Raw genomic sequence first — 21,078 nt, 5'->3', positions numbered from 1 at the left:
ATTAGAAAAAAATACATTTCAAAATGTTATTTGATTAGGATAACAATTCTCAGAAAATAAATTTTCAATCGACTGAAATAAATATTATTTATTCAAATTAAAATATTTTCTTTTTATTTTAAAATATTAAATATTTTCCTCGAATTAAGTTTATTTGTTTCTTCGCTTTCTTATTTTTAATCGATTCAAGATGGTGTTCATAGTTTTATGTAAAATTTCATATTTTTTCCATAACAGTTATCAACCAAAATTCAAAAGCAAATTCGTTTTTTTAAGTAGAGTTCAGAAATGAATTGCTTGATATTAAATTAAAATGTATATAGAAAATAATAATAAAATGTCGCAAATCAAAACTGTCTAGAGATAGAAAAAGTCAAGCTAAAAATTTGAAAATGCTCTTTAGCCTGTCAGCAAACTATTCGATACGAGTAGAATTTCCGGTTCCGCGTGGCCATATTTTTTATTATACCTGAATGTGTCGCTTTCTCTACTTCGTTTTTCCATAATCCAAATGAAGTGCCCATCAGATTCAGTTGCCACTCGCTATTCACATCTATTGCCGCGACAGTTCACCTGCCTACAAGCTTCCCTCCTCCACTTCCCTTTAACCAACCTTTAAACCCTTTCTGTGCTGCTGTCGCTATCAACTCCATTTCGCGATGATATCGGTTGGCCCAACCCTGGACTATTTTCTGTCTGAATTTATACATACATATATCTGAATAACTGACCGACCCGCTGATATTTTTTCCCCTTTCCATTTTGGGTGTGTCCATTTTGCCGTGTTCAAAAATTATTTATAAAATACACAGAAAAACACAATATATATACAATACAATAAATGCAAAAATGAAAAACCTGTTCAACAATAAGCGGAAGCGGGAAAGAGATATGCGAGCGAACGAGAAGGAGAGTGCAGAAAAGAGAAGGAGAAAGAGAGCTCCACATAAATTTACGTGCCAATAAAATAAACAAGCGTCGAGTTTTTGGTGACTCGCCAGTTGAAATGCCAAACAACGAGGCAGGACACATAACTGAGGGCTTGCATTGGATGTGGAGTTTGCCAGAGTCAGGGACAGACACACTCACACACATAAACTCGCACACACACAGACTCATACGCTCAGACACATTGGTACTTCATGCATGCATAAATCGCGCGAATTTTTCACGTTGGCCGCGTTGATTGTATGGCAAAAATAACCGCGTTTGGTGGCTGTTTGTTGTTGCAGCCAGTTGAGTGTGGGTGGCTGAACGGGGGAGAGAAGGGGTTGAGTATGAGGCATGTGCCACCATCGCGTTGGAGCAGACACATTGTCACAAAAGCAACAAATGCGACGACGAGCATTTTATATAAATTTTAAATACAATTTGCTATTGAGCCTTCCCGCAAAACAACAGCAAAATAGAACAACAACAAACAACCAACAACAATCAACAATAGCAGCAACAACAAGGATAACGAAGAGGAAAAGTCGCGTTGTGTAGTCCTAGAGTTTGAGTTAGACAACTGCGCACAACTGTTGAGTAATTGGATATGTGAATTGTTTTTAGATACCAATTGTACTGTTTTGTTGCTCCAGGTGCATTTGCATATCTGTATGTATATAGACACACCTATGTACTATTGTATATAACAAAGCGGACTAATATAAATACAAAAATAAAACGATTCGTTGCATAATCTGCATATTAATGTATTCTGTATACTTTAACATAAAAGAAACACAAATAAATTTGCTTTGCAATTATAACTTAATTATTCATTTATGCGACAAAAACTCATTATGCGAAAAATAACATTTAACAAATATCAGTAATCATAAATGTGGGATTGGTTTTATGATTATGTTTATTTATTATTTCATAAGTTTAATCCTTAATTATTATTGTATTTAGTTTATTTATTAATTTAATTATTTAAAAATATACGTCGCGGTCGTCGTTAGCACGTCTTGCTTTTCTCGTCGTCGTCACAAAAGTCATCTTCCAAGTCTCTTGTATCGACTTCCTTCTCAATCGATACTCCTTCTCAATCGATACTCCTATCTTCATATCATCGATACTCCTTTCTTTATATCATCGATAGGGGATAGATTGGCGTTGCCAGACCCATTCCCACAACTCGGCCATCCTCTCATGCATTCGCCTCGAATGCGTCGTCGTTGCAGTCGTCATCTGGAACCCATGGTTTCATGAATTCCGCACATGTGGTAGTTTGTCTCGGTCCCTCATAGAACACCGCATCTTTGGTTACATCATAGGTATCATTCGGTTTTGATTTCGTCACACGGTAGGGGCCAAAATATTTAGCTTTTAATTTAAGCCCACCTCCTAGTTGAGTGCGTTTTATAGCTACAAGGTCGTTGACTTTGTAAGTTGTAGCTGGCTTTCGTCGAAGATTGTAGGAGCGCTTATTCTCATCTTGAATATTCGCTATCTGCTGTTTGGCCTGCATTCGGAGCTCGTCTCTGTTGTCGTTAAACATCTGAATCATCTCGTCGGCAATGATCTGCTTCAAAATGAGGTCGTCTTTAGTATGCATCTTGATGCCAAAAAGCAACTCAAACGGCGTAGCATGGGTACTTCTACAATACGTCGAATTGATGGTTTGTTGCACCTTGCCCACGTGTTTATACCATTTGGTAGGGTCGTCGATCGACATCTTAGATAGCACTGAAATGATAATAGAATTTAATCGTTCAACTTGTCCGTTGGCCCTTGGTAAACCAGTCGTTATTAAATGATGAGCTATGTTCTCCAATTCGCAATAATGTTTGAACTCGTCTGATGTGAATGCGGAACCTCTGTCGGTGATGATTTGGATTGGATTTCCAAACATTAAGCTCTGCGTCTGTAGCCTCATTGTGACTTCTTGCGCTGACGTCGTCTTTGTCGGGTAAAGCCAACAGAACTTCGTGAATCCGTCCATAATAGCCAGGATATGCTTGTATTGCTTATGCGTAGATTCCAGAGGCCCAAGAAAGTCGATGTGGAAGGTTTGCAGTGGTTCTTCTTCTTTCGGAATCGGATGCAGCTCTCCCTCCTTCTTGCCTCTTTTACGACTAAGCACAATGCAAGGTACGCAACATCGAATTTGCTGCTGTATTTTCTCCTCCAACTTCGGAATGTGATACTGCTTTCCAATAATTTCTTTTGTCTTTTTTACGGAGAAATGACCTCTCTCGTGCGCTGACTTAATAATCTCGCGTTGCATACTCAAAGGAACCACAATTAACTCATTGTCGTCGATAAGTTTGTGTAGAAGTCCGCCTTTCATAAAGTAATTATTATGAGAGCTTCTATCTCGTAGAACGTCAATAATGGCCTTCAACTCGTCGTCCTGCACTTGGATGGATTTTAGTCTGCTATATACGGTATCGTCGGTAATCATCATCATTGTAGGGTAACGGCTAAGAGCATCCGCATGACGCATTTTGTTGCCGGCTCTGTGCTCAGGAGTGTAGCTAAATTCTTGGAGAACCATGATCCATCGAGCAATTTTCTGGCTTATGTTATGTTTATTCATCGATTTTATGGATGCATCGCAATCGCTTATGAGCTTAAAGTGCTTGCCCAGAAGATAAACACGGAACTTTCTCAATGCTACTACCACTGCCAAAAGTTCTAATTCGTAGCTCGTGAGACGTCGTTCAGCATCTGAAGTTTTTGCTCATGTAGTATACTGGGTGTACACTTCCATCATCAGGTGATTTCTGTAGCAGGACGGCACCAAATCCATCAATCGATGCGTCCGTGTGCAATTCGGTTTCGTGTTTTGGGTTGAATATTTTTAAGACAGGCTTCATTGTTATTAGCGATTTCAGACTGTTAATCGCACTCAGCGCTCTATTGTCAATTGAAAATTTGGCATCTTTCTTCAATAAATCGGTCAACGGTTTTGCAATGATTGAGAACATTGGAATAAACTTTCGAAAATATCCTACTAAGCCCAAAAAACTTTGGAGTTGTTTTTGGTTCACTGGAATTGGGAATTTTGTAACGGCGCATGTCTTCTCATCAGATATTTTTATTTTATTGTTCTCTATAATATGTCCTAAGAATTGTATTTTTGTCTTCAGGAAACTACATTTTTTGAAATTTATATTTAGTCCATACTCTTGGCAACGTTGGAACACGATTGAAAGATTTTTCACAGCTTCTTCTTCAGTTTTCGCTGGTATAATTATATCATCCACATAAGGTAAAGCAATGCCTTTACGCGTCAAATCTCGAAATATGGCATTTACATGTCTTTGAAAGACACCAGGTGAATTGCTCAATCCAAACGGCACTTTGCGGAACTGATACTGACCGCTGTGTGTTACAAATGATGTATATTTTCGGCTGTCTTGGTTAACATCGACATGAAAGAAGCCATTTTAAGGTCAATAGTGCTGAAGTAACTGGCTTCCTGCAATCTGTCAAGTTGATCCTCAATCAGTGGCAACGGAAATGGATCTCGCACTATTACCTTGTTTAACCGTCTATAATCGATGCATAACCGTGGGGTACCATCACGTTTTTTTACAAGTACCACGGGACTACAGTACTGTGAGTCAGAATGCTCGACTATACCACTTTGCAACCACTGCTCTACTTGATCATCGATTATGCAGCGTTCTGTGAAAGGAAATCTGCGCGGCCTTGAATATATCGGAGTCTCATCATTTACCACTATTTTCATTTCAACGTTTGTCGACTTTGTACACTCCGGCTTGTAGTTTTTGATGAGTTTACTCACATAGTCAATTGAGGTTTTACTAGATTTTTCATCGATATCAATCATATTACTCTCAGCACTGTCAATTTCTATTTTCATCATCATGTCTATTTCATTTGTAGAGTCATAATTTTGGTTTTGATTGTTATTGGAGTTATTACACTCACTCTTGACTTTGCGAACTGTTAAACCATCCGGTTTTATAATTATTTCGGCATTTTTAGCAAAAGTTTCACCTAAAACTATTTCGTTGGGAAGTATTTCTGCGGTAACCACCAGAAATTCTGTCTCATATTCTTCACCGTCAATAAATAGTTTCTCTTTAAACGATCCGATTGGTTTTATTTTATTTTTAGAACCGAAACCCGTTAAATAAATATTCACTTTATTTAAGACTGAACTGTTCAAACTTTTGTACGAAACGTCATTCATGATATTGTACTTGCTTCCCGAATCAAAGAAGGCTACGAAATTCTTATCTTGAACTTTCACTCGTTTGTACATCACTGAATCTTCGTCCACAATTTTTCGCATATTAGGTTTACTCTCACTTTCGGCTTTGTTATTATTATTTTGACAATCTTTCGAAATGTGACCAAAGCTTTTGCAACTAAAGCATCTCTTGCCTTTACTCTTATGATCGCAATTCTCGGAAACATGTCCCTTGCCGCCACAATTATAGCATTTTATAGCGTTTTTATTATTATCTTTGTCGTCATATTTTTCCTTTGCGTCACTCCACTGTTCTTTTTTATTTGTATTTTTTGAATAATCATCGTTTTTCACATAGTTCACTTTTCCCTTCATTTTTTCGTACGCTTTTAGTTTTTCTTTGAACTCTTTGATATCTCGAGCATTATATAATATAGATTTATTAACACTTCGATCACTTATACCATCTATCACGTATTGCATAATAGCTTCATCATCTATATTTCCGCGCGTTGCTAGTTCCTTCATTATCAGTAAGTACTCTAAGACACTTTCACTTCGTTTCATTTTTCTTTCACTCATCTGTTTGTGAAGTTCTGCACTATTCGTTGTCTTTTTGAATTCACTAAGAAGTGCTTGTTTTAATGCTTGCCACGTTGATATGCCACGCTCACTTGATACAAACATACGAGCCAAACCTCTAAGCGATCGTTTTGCAAATATAAACTTATGTAAGCTGTCCCACTGCATTATAGAAGCCATATCTTCAAAATCATTAATCCACACTTCGATTGATAATGTATCATCGCCACTAAATAAACGGATTGAATCCTCGATATCTCGAAAATTAAGAGCGAATTTTGGCACGTTCCCATTGCCTACGGCAGCGAACTCAATATTTCTCTCCATTACTGTCGAATTAGCTGTATTTGGTTTGCTTCTATTTTCTCTTTCACGAGCACTCGGTATTTCTGCTGTTCTATATCTCTCGTCACTACCTGCCAGACTCACACTTTCGTCGTTAACGTTGTTCACATCGTCTATGTGCACTTCGTTTAATTCATCAGCTACATCGTTAGCGTCAAAATCATCATCGTCGTCATCTTCTTCTTCTTGTTCATCATCGGCATCAAGCAGTTGTCCCCTTCGCAATTTCGAGAATATGTGATTTGCTAAATCGTTCACATTATGACGTATGTCAAGCAAATGGCAGATTATAACAAGATCACCGTCTGTTAGATTTGCAGCAACGAAATTTATTTTCTCCTTGTATTCTTGGCTAGTTTCATCATATTCAAATCCTTTAAATTCACGTAAGCGTTCACGATTTGTACGATCACCTTCACTTTCAAACACAAATTTATGCAGCAAACTAATATTCTTCCTTTTTGCAATTCGCAAATTTTTGCATACCTCTTCAAATTCACCAAGTCGCGACATTTTTTCGTATTTCACCAGAATGTTTCTCAATGTTCACGATTTTTTATGTATTCGTAAATGTATGTCGGACACACGCTTGTAAACGTTTACGTAACTTTGCACAAAATTGTGAAATAGTTTAATTTGCACACATTACACCACATTGTGAAATACTTCATTTGGCTTTTCTTTTAGGTTGAGCCCCCAATATATGTGGGATTGGTTTTATGATTATGTTTATTTATTATTTCATAAGTTTAATCCTTAATTATTATTGTATTTAGTTTATTTATTAATTTAATTATTTAAAAATATACGTCGCGGTCGTCGTTAGCACGTCTTGCTTTTCTCGTCGTCGTCACAAAAGTCATCTTCCAAGTCTCTTGTATCGACTTCCTTCTCAATCGATACTCCTTCTCAATCGATACTCCTATCTTCATATCATCGATACTCCTTTCTTTATATCATCGATAGGGGATAGATTGGCGTTGCCAGACCCATTCCCACATAAAGATTGTCTTCATTGAATGTGGGATGAAGGAAGAATTTAGAGTGACAAGTTATAAAAAAATCTATGGTGAAGAGAAGAGTATTACTCTTCTATTTTATGCATTTCGTAAATGTAATAGTGTATCAATATACCAAATATAGCCTACAGTATATTATTTATATTTATTAGTATTTTATTTATTTATATAGTATTTTTATCAGTATATTAATTTGGTATACTGTTTTGCTTTTATTGAAAATGGTTATCTGACAGTCTAGCACATTCGACCATAGTTTTCAATGTTGTTTAAATTGTTCTTCACTTAACATCTTTTAAATGTTCTTAATTCACAAATTAATTGTTTGGGAACAAAAACAACCCGACTAACTAGGTGTTTCTACTCTTTTTTACCACTTAGATAGCTTTGAAACAAAGTCATCCTATTTTGCGCCCAAAAGTATGCTTTAAAAATAAGATGTATAAGTCGAGGGAGTTTCCAGGATTGTTTCTCCCATAGAAAACGAACTCAATTCCACACAACTTAGTCAATTATATGTGTGTGTATGGTTACTTAAAGCTGAGCTCTATTGTCTTCTCGATGTGCCCCAGTTCCATGGTCGAAGCATTAAAGCGCCGTTTACATCATTGGCATACACATTTCTCATGGCACCTTTGACTGAGCCAGAAACCAGGCAAGGCTTAACAATAACTAGCAAAATCGGCGGAGTGAAAGGGGGGGTTTGCGGGTTGTGAGCCAGGAGAAGAGGTCTAAAAGGGAAAGAGAAAATGAAAGAGACAAACAGAGACAGGTAAGGATAGACAGAGAAGCACATCGTCATCATCGTCATCAATATGCAAAGGCCTCCACACGAGAAGCAACAAAAAAATGTGGAGAAAAAAAGAGGAAACCGGAATTGTAGCTGCCATTCAATGCGACTGCTGGAGATGCCGCACACACACACACACACACACGCACATGCAGCTGCACATAACATACATATACACAGGGCGACATACTGGGCACTGTCCAATTATGCCCCGCACATGCAAATGCAACGTGTATTCGCTCGCCGTGTGTGTGCCTGGTGGCTGCTGCCTCCTGCCTGCTGCCTGCCTCCCTTACAAGCTCCAGTGTCTGCATCCCCCTGGCAACCACTCAGCGCGCTTGTTGTGCCCGCGAGGCCTGCCAGCAGCGGCAATGCGACACGACAAGGCCTGCCATGAACTGAACTGCTCTGCTCTGCTCTGGTCTGGTCTGGTCTGCTCTCGTCTCGACTGCTCTGCTTTGGTCTGGTCAACTAGGCTCAGCTCTCGACTCTCAACTCTGTTTCAATTTTGCACCCACACAGACGCAGGCAATCACTCAGCGTGCAACAAGCCACCCAGCCCCCTCCCTGAATCCAGAGACTCACCCAAATCGTCCTCATGTCCTGCTCTGCCACGCCTATCCGCTGGCCCATCATCCGCTCGCTATCCCCAATTGCCGCCGGTTGCCGCGTTCATCGCTCGCCTCTTTTTTCGCGTAACGCAACATTTTCGGCGAACTGAGCCGAGTCCTGGCCAAATCCAACTCCATCGCATCTGGCTAGCTCTTTCCCACTACAGCAACAACATCATCATCGTGGCAATGTCCATGTCCTCGTTATCCTTGTTGCTGTTATTTTGGCTGCAACTCTGTCGCCGTGGCTCGTGTTTTTCAGCTATGTTCTGTACTCTGTGCGTTTTGTTGAAACAATCGATTTATTTTCGGTTTCATTTCTGATTGGCAATATTTCATACCGATGTGTTTTTCTACTCTCTTCTCTTCTCAGCTCTGCTCTTCTCTTTTGTATTTTTTTCTTTTTCTGTTTTTTGAGTATCTCTTTGAAGGGGTACAGAAGCGATATGTATCTGATTTTTTGTGCTTGTTTGTTTGTTGTTAGTTGACGAGTGTGTGGCCCGTTTGCATTTTTAAATATTACAGAACTCTGACATATACGAAAACAGAAGAGAAAGACATCCAGTGGTATCGAACTGTCTGTAGATTTGATGAGTTTTTCCTTTTCATCGATTTTTCGTTGACATTCTAATCGAAAACTCTATTGGAATTACTATTTTCAATCCAGCATTTGTTTTAAACCAGACTTGAAATCCGCATTTACTTGTTAGCTGAACCCTATCAGATTTGACGAGTCTATTGAAAAATAAAATTTCTTGTTATAATTTTTTAAGCAATTGAGATCAACGAACTACAAATTTTAAGCCATTTTTTTATTTTAAATTAAAGTAAATTGGCAATTAAATCCCAGCTTGAAATACTTTGGAAAACACTTAAAAATACGCAGTCTTTATTGATGGGCTTCGTAGCATTATCCACTTCACAAACAGAAGTATTTTTAATAAATGAAAAAATTGTATGCACAATAATGAAAAAAAAAAAACTGAACATGTTTGTGCATGGCAGCACATTGAAAAAATATATTTCAATGTGCATCATAAAAATGGGCGTCAAAATAAAAATGATGGTAAAAGAACGGTTGTGTATATAAAAAATGTTTGTTGTGGGAAAATACATTTTAACAGAATTTACCGCTAAGTAAATATATGAAAACATACAAAATATTGTTTGATCAAATTATGACGAAATGCAATTATTGAAATTCCATTAAAAATCTGTCGCTTGCCTCATTCAATTTGCTTATGAAATTGTACTTATTTAGGATTCACGTTTTTTCCCAGCTTTGATTCGTAGCATTCACTTGCTCTTTTCATTTGTATTCACACGTCCTTAACCCGTTGACGCCCACCACTCAACCGCGCCTCTTTTGTTAATGAAAATTGCTTTTACAAAAGCGACGCCCGTTGACGCCTACAAATATGTGCGTCGCTTTGACACTTTGTTCATGTTGCTGTTCTTGTTCTTGTTGTTGTTGTTGTTAGCTGCTTTGTAGCGGAATAAATAAAAAGGGGAGCGAAGAAAAAAAAAACAGCGACTACGCGGCGTATGCGCAACATCGCACTCAACCCAAAGCGTTGCATACCCATATGTATAAACAATTGCAAAGTGTTGGCAATAGTGTATGTGTGTGTGTTTGTGTGTGTCTAACGGAATAACTGTCGCTCTGTCACTTTATCTGCTGGTCTGCCGACGAATTCGTCTTCTCTTCTCATTTTTCGCCATGCACAATATTTTCATTCCTCGACTCGTTTCCCATGCTTCCACAACTTTACTATATCCTTTTTCCTTCATTTTTTTCTAGCGACGTTCACTTTGTATGTTTCATGTATGTTCTGTTCGTCTCTTTTTTTTGTTCTAACGTTGTTGTTGTTACTATATGTTTGCTAAACTTGTCTGTTTGTTTGCTCGCCCATCAACTCATGAGTAGAGGGAGGCAGAAGGGCTTTTCAAAATTCGCTATAGCTCAAAATACATGATTAGATTTTCGGTGCTTCAGTCGAATCGCATATTCATAATATTTTTAAATTGATTTCAGGCAATTTAATAAAAAATACCACTAGTCAATTGCAATTTATTAATATGTATTATTCACCAAACAACATTTTCAAATTAATTTCCTGAAAATTAATTGAAATTATTATTTGTAATTATTTACTAATAATTTATGCATTTTTTAAATCTTTTGAAATTTTTCTGAGCCTTTCTAAATATATATTTTCTGCAATTTATTTCAAAATATATTGTTTTTGATTGTCAATATCTTTAAAAATTAATCTTAGGAACCTATTTTCAAAATTGGTTTCAGGCAATTTGGGGGAAATATTTAAAAAATTTTCGCTAAAGCTTTATGACTATTCAATATCTGAAAAGAATTTTATAAATTTACCTTTGAATCCAACACTTCCTTTAAAAATGAATTTAATTTTAAATTACGAATTGATTTTCTGAAATTTAGTGGACAATATCATTTGCACATTAAATCTAGCAATCCTGAAATTGTCAATATATTTTTATATTGAATAAACAGATTTCTTCTAAATGGATATTGGACAATTTAATGAAAAACATTATTTGCAAGTTTTATCTCGATATTTATGACAGTTTAATATCTGCAATATCTAAATAAATGTCACGGAATTTAATTGATATTTAAAATCGTTGAATTATTAAAATTGAACTAAAAGACGTGTAGATCATGTCCATAAATTAATATTTGGTCGATTGTATTAAAACAAATCTAAATTAAAGTGTAGATTTGAAATCTTGATTTAAGATGCTTTCAATCTTAAAAAGAAATCTTGAAATAAGTTTTTAGTTTGAAAAAAATTTCAATTCAAGATTTTTATGTTCAATTTTCATTTTAAGGTTAAGAACATATTATTTCAAAATTTAAATCTTGCTTTAATAATGTTTTATTGTAGACTCAAGATTGCAAATCTTGATTTAAGAAATTTTCGATCTTCACAAAATCTTGAAACAAGATTTTTATGTTAAAAAATCTTAAAACAAGATAACATTTCTATGTTAGAATTGTTATTTTAAGATTCTGTTTTATACATATGATAATAAATATTGCAAAGTATTTTTTTTTTGTTCGTTTTGAGCGGCGCTTTTTTGAATAGAACTGCGGTTCTAATCTCTCAATATGCCCGCATTCGCTATTCATTTATTCAAATCCATTTCTGCAACCTGCCAATTCTCATTCCCCGCAGCCGTGCATAACGTTTTATTCATCCCTTCATTGTACATGCGCTTTTATCTGCCCGAACAATTTTTGGTATTTTATAATTATTTTTTATGGTAAGCCAATTATTTAAATAAATAATGAACGTCGGCTGGCTCCACATTTGTTGGACTGAGTTTGCGGACACCTAAAATACAACAGCAACAACACACTCAGCAAACAAAAAAGTCGCTTCACCATCGAATTGAAAATTGCCAAATGCCAAATGCCCATTGAGGCGGGAAAGTACGATGTTTGCTCTGTGCAATGCTGCATGAAATATGCAATTATATTTGCAACTTCTACATAAGCAATTCTATGTGCTCAACAATACATAGACAAATAACACATGCATATTCAATTTAATCCCCAATACATATGTACTACAATATTGGATATCCCCCCAACTTTCCTTCTCTCTCTCCGCCTCTCTTTACCAATTGCAATTCGCGGCACCGCAAAAGTTTCATTTCCGTTTGCAGCGCACCTAAAAACACCACCAAAAAATATCGCCGCCAACACAAAAACCCCCTCGACAACACAGCAAATACAACAAATAATATGACATAAACAGCGTCAAATGTCAACAATTTCTGTCAGCTGCCACAGCGACGAGGAGTTATAATTATGGGAGACGTTTGGTGGCAAACACATTCCAATAATTTAAATCGCTTTGAGTTTGTCAATTTCTTTGCTGACTGGGCGAGGAGTCTGCAATAAATAATTGCGTGAAATGTACTTTTGATAATTATGAATTAATATTTATAGAATTTTTAGGTACTACCGAATAATTATTTATTTATATAAATTTGTATCAGGTTTTTTAATGCTTTCCAAGTTTAATTAATTCGAATATCAACACATATTATATCCATACCATATCTTAATATTAATATAGTATTCATTTAAGAAAATTGGATTCTTATCAGTAAATATTTATAGTAGTAACTTGAACTGCAGAAGAAATATTTATTTGTAATTTTAATTTATTTTAAAATAAATATTTATATTACATAATATCAATATAATATAGTAATACATTAAATAAATTTGCATATTTTAATAAATATTTATAGACTTGATTTTCACAAGTTAAATTCCATAAATATAAATATTTACATATATTATATATGTGCATACCATATATTCAAATCACATCATAATATTAATTTAATATGGGCATTTCTCAAAGTCGCGAACGTACGTTCGTACGAGATAAATTAGAAAAATAAAATCGAAAACAAACGTTTCCTGAAACTTTTTTTTTACTCTTCGATAGCATTTGTTTAGCTCTTTGGTTAGTGTAAATTATGGGGCTTATCGATTTTTAATTTTCAAAATATTGTCAAAAAACATGCGGTCGCGAACGTACGCAAAATGGAAGTCGACTTTGGCTTAATACAGTAAAATGCAAAACTCTGCGAATTGAGACGGAATATTTTAAAGAAATAACTTTACTTTTAAAGTAGAATCATGTAGCTTTCTATTAAGTCTACTCCCAAGAAAATATCTCCATTTATTTATTTTTAATTTAATTAAGTTCCGGTCGCGAACGTACGGTCGCGAACGTACGATTTTTCCATGTTGTTTTATTAATAAAATTTTTATTTTTACCACAACTTTTTTATTAATAACTTCATATTTCATAAAACAAAACAAACAAACAAAACAAACTCAATTTAATGTGTCTAATAACATTTAAAAGCAAAAAAATAAATTTTTATTAAATATGAAATTTGTACTGAAATTTATTAATAGCAAGAAAAATATGTAATAAATAATAAGTAATAACTAACAAGTAATAAGTAACTGCAAACGACATAGTTTTCAAAAACAAAAACAAAAAAAATTTTTTTAAATCCATGCGACGCTAGTAAAATCGACATATGCTTATAGGTAAGGTCGCGAACGTACGCTACTTTGACAATCAATAAAAAAGATTGGTTTGAGTAACCCCAACGATTTTTATATTTTTAATATATATACCAAAATCACTTAACACGAGAAGTTTCATTCACCTGCTTGCACTTATTGCGGAGCAATTACAATAAAATGATGTTTTTGGTCGCGAACGTACGATTTGAACATAGATAAGAAGCAAAATAAAAATAAACAGTTGATTGAACATATTTTCGCTCACTTTGCATTTTTTATCTTATTATTGGATTGCTATTAAGAGATTTGGTAGAAAAAGAGCAAACATATCATATGTTTTCTTTGTGAAATAATAAAACATAAAAATGCATACAAAAGGAGCTAAAAGAGAAAAAATTACATTTTTTCAGTTTGCAGGCAAATTTTTTTATAAAAACAACGGAGATATGCGACGGATCCATTGTATTATGGAAATTTGGATATTTCTTTATGACATTATACAAAAAAATACGATGAATGTGAAGATTTTTTTTTTCGGTCGTGGTTTACCTTTCTTTGAGAATTGCCCATATAGTAATAATCATAAAATAAATATTTTAAAATATATTCGAAGTCTTTTGAAATACTATAAAAATGTATTCTTTAACATAAATTATAAATTCCTCAACATGTTTTAATAATTTTACTGAAATATTTGAGCACTTTTGTAATGATATAAATATTTATTCTTTGAATTGAAAATAAATCCAACTTGTAAATTCTTATCTACAAATTTATAGAGAATTTGGTAAGAAATCAGTTTGTAGAATTGAGTGCAGCACTTGTTTGCTTGGCAGTGGTGTCGTTTTATTACAGAGTCAACATCGTTGTGGCGGTTTGGTTGCTGCTGCTGCCTATAAACTCTAATCAATATTTCGGTTATTGGCAATGCAGCAGCAACTCCAGCTGCACTGCATCTACAACTACAACTACAACGAGGAGGAGCAGAGAAGACAACGACACGTTGCACGAAACGCTGCATAAATTTGAGGTTCACTTTGAAGTGGATGAAGTTGTGGAGGCTTTCAACGGATGGTAGTAGGGGTCGGGGGTGGGGACAGTTGGTCTGACTGCGGTTTGCAACATTCACGCGTATTTCTTCATCAGGCGCTGAACGAGACGCGGCCGCCAAACATTGTCGTTGCTTGTTGTTGGCTTCCCTCTCCCCTCGCACTTTTGCATAGTTACATATGTATGCAGCGTAACCATGCCTCCCACTTCTGCTTCTCCTCATGCAGAGAGACCGACCGAACTGTTGCCAGGTCATATTTCGGACTCTGGCGGGATGTTGCCTCGTTATTTACAGGCTGTCGGCTATACTTCACCCTCTGTGCCCCATCCTCGACAATTGCCCCGCCCATATTGTCGCTGGTTCGCTGGTTTTACGTTAATTTGCACAATTTTTGAGTTATGTCAATCGATTTCTAATGGGCGTCGCGTAGCTGTTGTGTGAGACCCCCAGCTCCAATTTATCCTTTTGACGACTCCTCCTCACTCTGCTCTGTTTTGCTCTGCTTTGCTTTGCTTTGCTTGATGTGCATTGCTGTGGTTGCGACAGCAAGTTGCCCTCAAATGGCGCACAATTTGTAGTTTTATAATTGAAACAAGTGGTCCCTTTGGGTCGCTGCATGCTGCCTCTTTGACAGCCCGGAAAAGTGAAACGTTTTGCAGTGTAACTCGGATTACCGATTGACTAACGGACTACTGACTGCTTTGATATATTCCCTTCCATATCAGTATCAAATCAAAGTGAGCTGTCATTTCCATCCCCCTTCTCCCCCACCGTTTTAGTTCATATTTACTCTGGCAGTTAGCTAACGAACTAATTTGCTGGCCTAAAGCAATTCGTAAGTCTCTTTCTAACATATGAACATATTAGCCGATTAATCTTCTAAAGACTCAAACAGACAAAAGATGAATTTTAAAAAATAGTTGTTAAATTTTTCATTCCATTATAGCTACTAAGTGCAACTTAGATTGCAGCTGAAGCTGATTGAATGATTATTTGGGTTATTAATTAATTACAAACAACTATTCTTAAATGTTAAATTATAGTAAATTCTTTTGTTTCTTTCCTTTTACTCATACGATACCATAATAATATAATATACCAAAATAGTTATTTTGATAAAAGATAAATACTTAGAAGATAAAGCGGTGAAACAATTGAAAGTCAGTTCAAACAATATATAATATTTAATATTTGAAGCAAATATCAGTCTTTCGAATTGCAAATGTTAGTATTATATTTTGAAATCCCATCGTAAAGGTAGAAAACTAAAAACATTTTGGAATTGTTGAAAATATAATAATATTATTTTCGAAAAGCATGAAATATACATCACATTTTTGATAACAAACCCTTGAAGTTAATTGGATGATGTATATTGCATTGTATGTTGTAGATTTTGAATGTTATATTACAAAAATATACCTAATAAATAACAAAATAAAAAGCAGTGTTGTGCTTTCATTGAACATGGGTAGGAGGTATCTCACAGTCGCAAACTCGATTGTAGTATTCTTATTTGTTATATCTAAAAATCATAAATACATTTAAACATACATTTAAATACACATTGATAAAGTTAGCTGCTGCTAAAGTTAGAGGCTGTTTAACATTTTGCCCATTTTTAGCTGCTTTCCGTGTATGTACAACATGCAATATGCATTCGACTGCATTTGTACGTTGTATATAAAATCAAATGTGAAACCTCTATAAATATGCAATGTATTTTGTGCAATTATCGCAGAGCTGCACAGTATTTATTTATGTAGTTAAATCCCGGGGAAATCAAAAGAAAAAAACCGAAATTTGAAATTTTCAACTGATGATAAATGCAATTGCAGATATGCTGCGAAAATGTTGGAGACCGCAGTCGCATTCGCGTTGAGGGAGGCAAATGGAACTGTGAAGTGGCATCAAATGCTATCATTAAATTTAGCTATACGTGAGGGGGGGTGATGGTAAAAGGTGGTGAGGCGGGGTTCGCGGCGGTTGGTGAACAATTTTCATAACCTGCGTTGCAGACAAACAGAAATTGCAATTTATATTTTATTTGCAGGCAAAACTAAAAGAGAGCGAGAACGAGACAAACAGCTAGCGATAGCAATGACCAATGTGAAAGGGGTTGGAGGTGGTGGGTAGGAGGATAGAAATAGGCGGGTAAAACATTGCATTGAATTGAATTGAATTCGTTGCCTACTTACGGGCGCGGTCCCAGACTCCGGGAGGGAGTTGCACATAAAATGCATTGCCAAATAACGGTTAATGCAAATGCAGCGACACTGTACAACAATCATGGAAACAACTCTTGTTCTTGTTGTGGATGCTGTTGTTCTTGTTGTTGTTGTTGCTGCAGTCGTTGCATTTGAAAATTAAACAAAAAACCCCACGAATTTTAAATGACGGGACGCAGCCTGTAAAGTGGGTGTGGTTGCATGTGTATGCGCGTATGTGTCTCTTATGTGTATGCACTGGTTAGTTTGCCATTTTGTTGTAAATTGCCTTTGGCAGCTGCATGTACTCATGACTGTTGTTGTTGTTGTTGTTGCTGTTGATGTTTTTTGTTGCTGTAACGAGTCAACATTTATAATCGGCCCTCGTTATACGCATGCAGGCGGCATTGCGGTTTCGTTTTGGGGCGAGTTGCAAAAGCTCTGCCATCATATGTTGCATGTGCATGTGCATGTTTATTGCCATCGTTGTTGTTCTTGTTGTTATTCCCTTTGTTGTTTATTTTGCTGTTACCAAGAGCTGCCAGTTCTTGCATTGGCTGTCGCCTAAAATATGCGCGCATTTTATTTAACGCGTTTTTTGGCCCCAACCCTTGCCTCGCTCTTGGGCCATGGCACTTAACGCTTTGCTAGTCAAGTGCGTGTCAGAGGCTTAATTGCAAAACTCATATTGCCCGGCTTATAACGCGTCAATGACATTCCAATCGAACTATGATACACAATATACTTTATAAGCTATTTTCGCATCAACATTACGCAAGCTCTTTAGCTTTAGCTATTCATTTGACGCGTTGCTTCTTTACATCTGCAAAACAGTTCAAAAGCTATTAAATACTGAGAACAAGTTCTGAAAGCAATTGGTTTAATTAGTAATGATTTGTTTTTAAACAGTTATACATGAATGAGATTCTAGACAGCAACAGCTTTAACAGATTGCAAATATGTCTTCTTGGAAATATACTGTAAATTCCTTCTTGCTTGTTATACCTTGGAAAAATAGTGTAAAATCTTTTCTTTGAATTATACATTTATAGTAGTGAGCTCAGATACATTTTCAACATTTCTTCTCTAAAAACAACATTGTCAAATGTTAATTCCTTTAATCACAAAATATAACTGTAATTTTACGTATAGAAAAACAATTTTTTTGTATTATAATATTTTGCGAGATGACAATGTTATATGCATTTTAATTAATTTTATTCCGGCAACATGTCAAATAGTTCAATTAGATCGATTTCCCCCATGCTGGCCAAACTTTCGAAGCACTTTGTTATTCCCTGTCTGGCCGCAAAATGCAATTAAATTAATTTTCCAATAATAATATGCAAATTTGCCAAAAATGCATAAAATTAACGTGGTCGAAACAAAACAAAAGCACTCTAAAAATTGTTATCAAAATAATTATTTGGATAAATTGCTTTGTAAATTGCAAAATACGTGCTTGTGCACGGTGGGTGAAAAAGTCACTACAATTTGCATTACATATATATAAAATATGCAAAATGCATACCAAAAAAATTGACAACAAACAAACCATTATAGCGAATATAATAATAATGACCAGAAAAATTGTATCTATGTAATTTGCAATTAATCCCCGAAAAAAATACATGAAAACTACCTACTCCAACTCCTCTTTTTCCCACTTTGCCGCTGTCTGTGCATTGCTTTATTAATATTAATTGAAAATAAATGCAGCATAAGCTGCGGCGGTCAAAAGGCAGTCAACTGATTTGTGGGGGCAACAGCGATGGGAAAGGGCGAGGGGAGGTCGGAGGCGTAGCTGGTTTTGGTCGTGGCCGAAAATTCTGTAAAATGCAAATAATTAAATGGCAACCAATAAAATATGTAAATGAGTTGTGCGGTGTCGCGCACACACATGAAACATACACACACACACACAACACACAAAGGGTGCAGCAGGATGCAGAATGGATGACATAGGCTGGGATGCATATAGAATTGCGGCTGGACATTTGCGAGGGAGATGGCAGATGGGGCAGCTGTAGGGAACATCCACTGTACTCGGTTGTCTGTTTATGGCATTTCATATACTAAACAACTTATTTGTGTATTTTCGTAGCAAATTTAATTTCCTCTGCAGCGAATTTGTTAAATATGACGATGATGATGGTCAATATAATAACAACAACAAAAAGAGAGAGAGCGAGACAGCATGCTCTCTGTATACATGTTGGCTATTGGCTAACTGTTTAGTTTTGGTTTCGAAAACGCCAGCATAATTAGTTGTGGTCACAACTACACACACACAAACTAGAATATATCCATTCTATAGTAGACCTATGTACAGCGGCTAAAACATATTGTATATGGTATTCATTATTGGCATAGTACATCGCATATATAGCCTACATGGAAGGTCAGCATTTGCTGAAAGTATCGAATTGATGTCACGCCATTTATTAGCAGAGTCAGCTTAAAATGAGACTGATTGCTCAGGTGCGGCGGACTAAAAACTTATACAGATTAATTCAAGTAGAAACTATTTTAAAATATAAATCGAAGAGTTTACAATCTACAAGTTTAAAAATAAATTCTTTAACTGCAAACAATATCAATACATAATTTAAAATACTTATAAATCGAATTTTATTAAACCCAGTAATGTGTAAACTTAAATATGGCAAAGTAAACATAATATAAATATAAAGAAACTTAATAATTCGACGTTTTAGATTTAAGCTGTAATCTATTTTCTTAAGTTATATCATGACTATGGTCGTTTAGTGAGTGAATTATAAAATGAAATACCATTTACCCCTTAAGTGATAATTGTTGTGTTCAAGAGATAGTGAAAAAATGTGCTTTTGTTGAGGTTGAGGTGTATGATAGTTATGGATTGATCTTTATTTAAAGTGTATGTGAGATTGTATTGGTGAATGTAAGACGGAATAGTTTCAGTGTTAGTGAGGAGAGCTGTCTAAATTTCTTTAGCTATAAAAGAATAATAATGCTGAACAAACTTAAACCTGATATGAATGTATTTCCTAATGAATGCCAAAACATTTATCTTGCCAAGCATTTTTACGGCATTCTAGAATTGAACAGTCTTTTACTTTGAAGTCACTTATGTATTTTCAATTTCCTATAATCATTAAGCGCAAATATCTTAAAAATGTATACATAATATTTAATACAGTGTTTGTTCACCTTAACTGATAATAATGTTAAACTAAGCACACTTAATCCAATCATTGATGTAATTACTTATGAATGCCAACACTTTTCTTTATGGCAGGCACTCGACTACGACTGTGAGGTGCAGGGTCAGCAGGACATACCTCAGGCCATTCAGCTGCTGGGCGAGATGAACAGCAATGTGAAGCAGGTGACAGATCTCGTCGAGGGGATGCTGCAGCGTGTGAAGCGCGGCGAACTAAGCACAGAGTATGGCCTCAGCTTTCTGGAGGTCAAGTATCACATGCTGCTCGACTACTTGATCAATCTGACATACGTGGTGCTGCGCAAATGCTCCGGCGAGACCATTGAGGGTGATCCATCGATTGAGCGTCTGATTGAGATACGCACTGTGCTGGAGAAGATACGACCCATAGACTATAAGTTGCGCTATCAGATTGACAAGCTGGTCAAGACAGCCACCACAGGGGTCTCAAGCAGCACAGATCCCATACTCTATAAGCCAAACCCGGAGGATATGCTGAGTGCAGCAGGCGCTGACAATGAAGAGGACGATGATGCCGAGGCAGGCAGTGACAGTGATGCGGATGAAGATGAGGATGACGAGGCTGGAGCTGCGAAAAAGCCGCGCAAAGCAGCCACAGCTGGCAAATCGGGAGTTTATGTGCCACCGCGCATTAAACCCGTCTACTACGATGGCGATGAGCGTGACGCAGACAAGGAGAAGAAGGCTTTGGATCGTGCCAAGAAGCGCGCCATCACGTGAGTTAAATGTGCAATAGCACTCCTTTCATTTTACTAATAAATGTTTTAACTGCTGCTTCAGTTCATCCATGCTGCAAGATCTGAAGGAAGAGTATTTGGATGCGCCAACTGAGCTGTCGTCGGGCTCAAGGGCTCAGCAACTGCTCTCCCAGGCACAGAAGGAGAAACAGGAATACGAGGAGGACTACTTGATGCGTCTGCCAGTCACTAAGGCGGAGAAACATCGTCAGCGCAAGCTTACCACATTGGGTAAGTCCTTGACTCAATTTATTGGC

At 36.2% G+C, this 21,078-nt stretch overlaps 2 protein-coding genes and 1 long non-coding RNA gene across 4 annotated transcripts in view; 1 reads left to right on the top strand and 2 right to left on the bottom strand.

Moving 5' to 3' along the window:
* Positions 1-21,078, top strand: part of LOC132789579 (neuroguidin) — a 62,877-nt gene that overhangs the window by 39,202 nt on the left and 2,597 nt on the right. The window contains exons 2-3 of the mRNA XM_060797681.1: positions 20,139-20,800; positions 20,865-21,052. Coding sequence (XP_060653664.1) covers positions 20,139-20,800; positions 20,865-21,052 — 850 coding nt within the window. The remainder of the gene's footprint in view (positions 1-20,138; positions 20,801-20,864; positions 21,053-21,078) is intronic.
* LOC132798700 (phosphatidylinositol 4-phosphate 5-kinase-like) lies at positions 3,830-6,679 on the bottom strand. The gene is made up of 2 exons (XM_060810653.1): positions 4,475-6,679; positions 3,830-4,421 (listed from the first exon to the last, which is right to left on the bottom strand). Exons 1-2 carry the CDS (start codon positions 6,593-6,595, stop codon positions 4,389-4,391), a joined length of 2,154 nt encoding a protein of 717 aa, XP_060666636.1. The 5' UTR covers positions 6,596-6,679; the 3' UTR covers positions 3,830-4,388.
* Positions 6,804-9,337, bottom strand: LOC132797565 (uncharacterized). Of its 2 annotated transcripts, none has more exons than XR_009633716.1 (3): positions 8,844-9,335; positions 8,477-8,778; positions 6,804-7,092 (listed from the first exon to the last, which is right to left on the bottom strand). It is a non-coding gene; the product is annotated as an uncharacterized LOC132797565 (long non-coding RNA). The 2 variants fall into 2 exon arrangements; XR_009633719.1 differs by lacking the exon at positions 6,804-7,092 and adding an exon at positions 7,523-7,832 and having other exon boundaries at positions 8,844-9,337.

This window comes from Drosophila nasuta, chromosome 2L, assembly GCF_023558535.2.
Source record: "Drosophila nasuta strain 15112-1781.00 chromosome 2L, ASM2355853v1, whole genome shotgun sequence".
Classification (NCBI taxonomy): Eukaryota; Metazoa; Arthropoda; class Insecta; order Diptera; family Drosophilidae; genus Drosophila; species Drosophila nasuta.
This window is presented reverse-complemented; position numbering and strand designations above follow the sequence as displayed.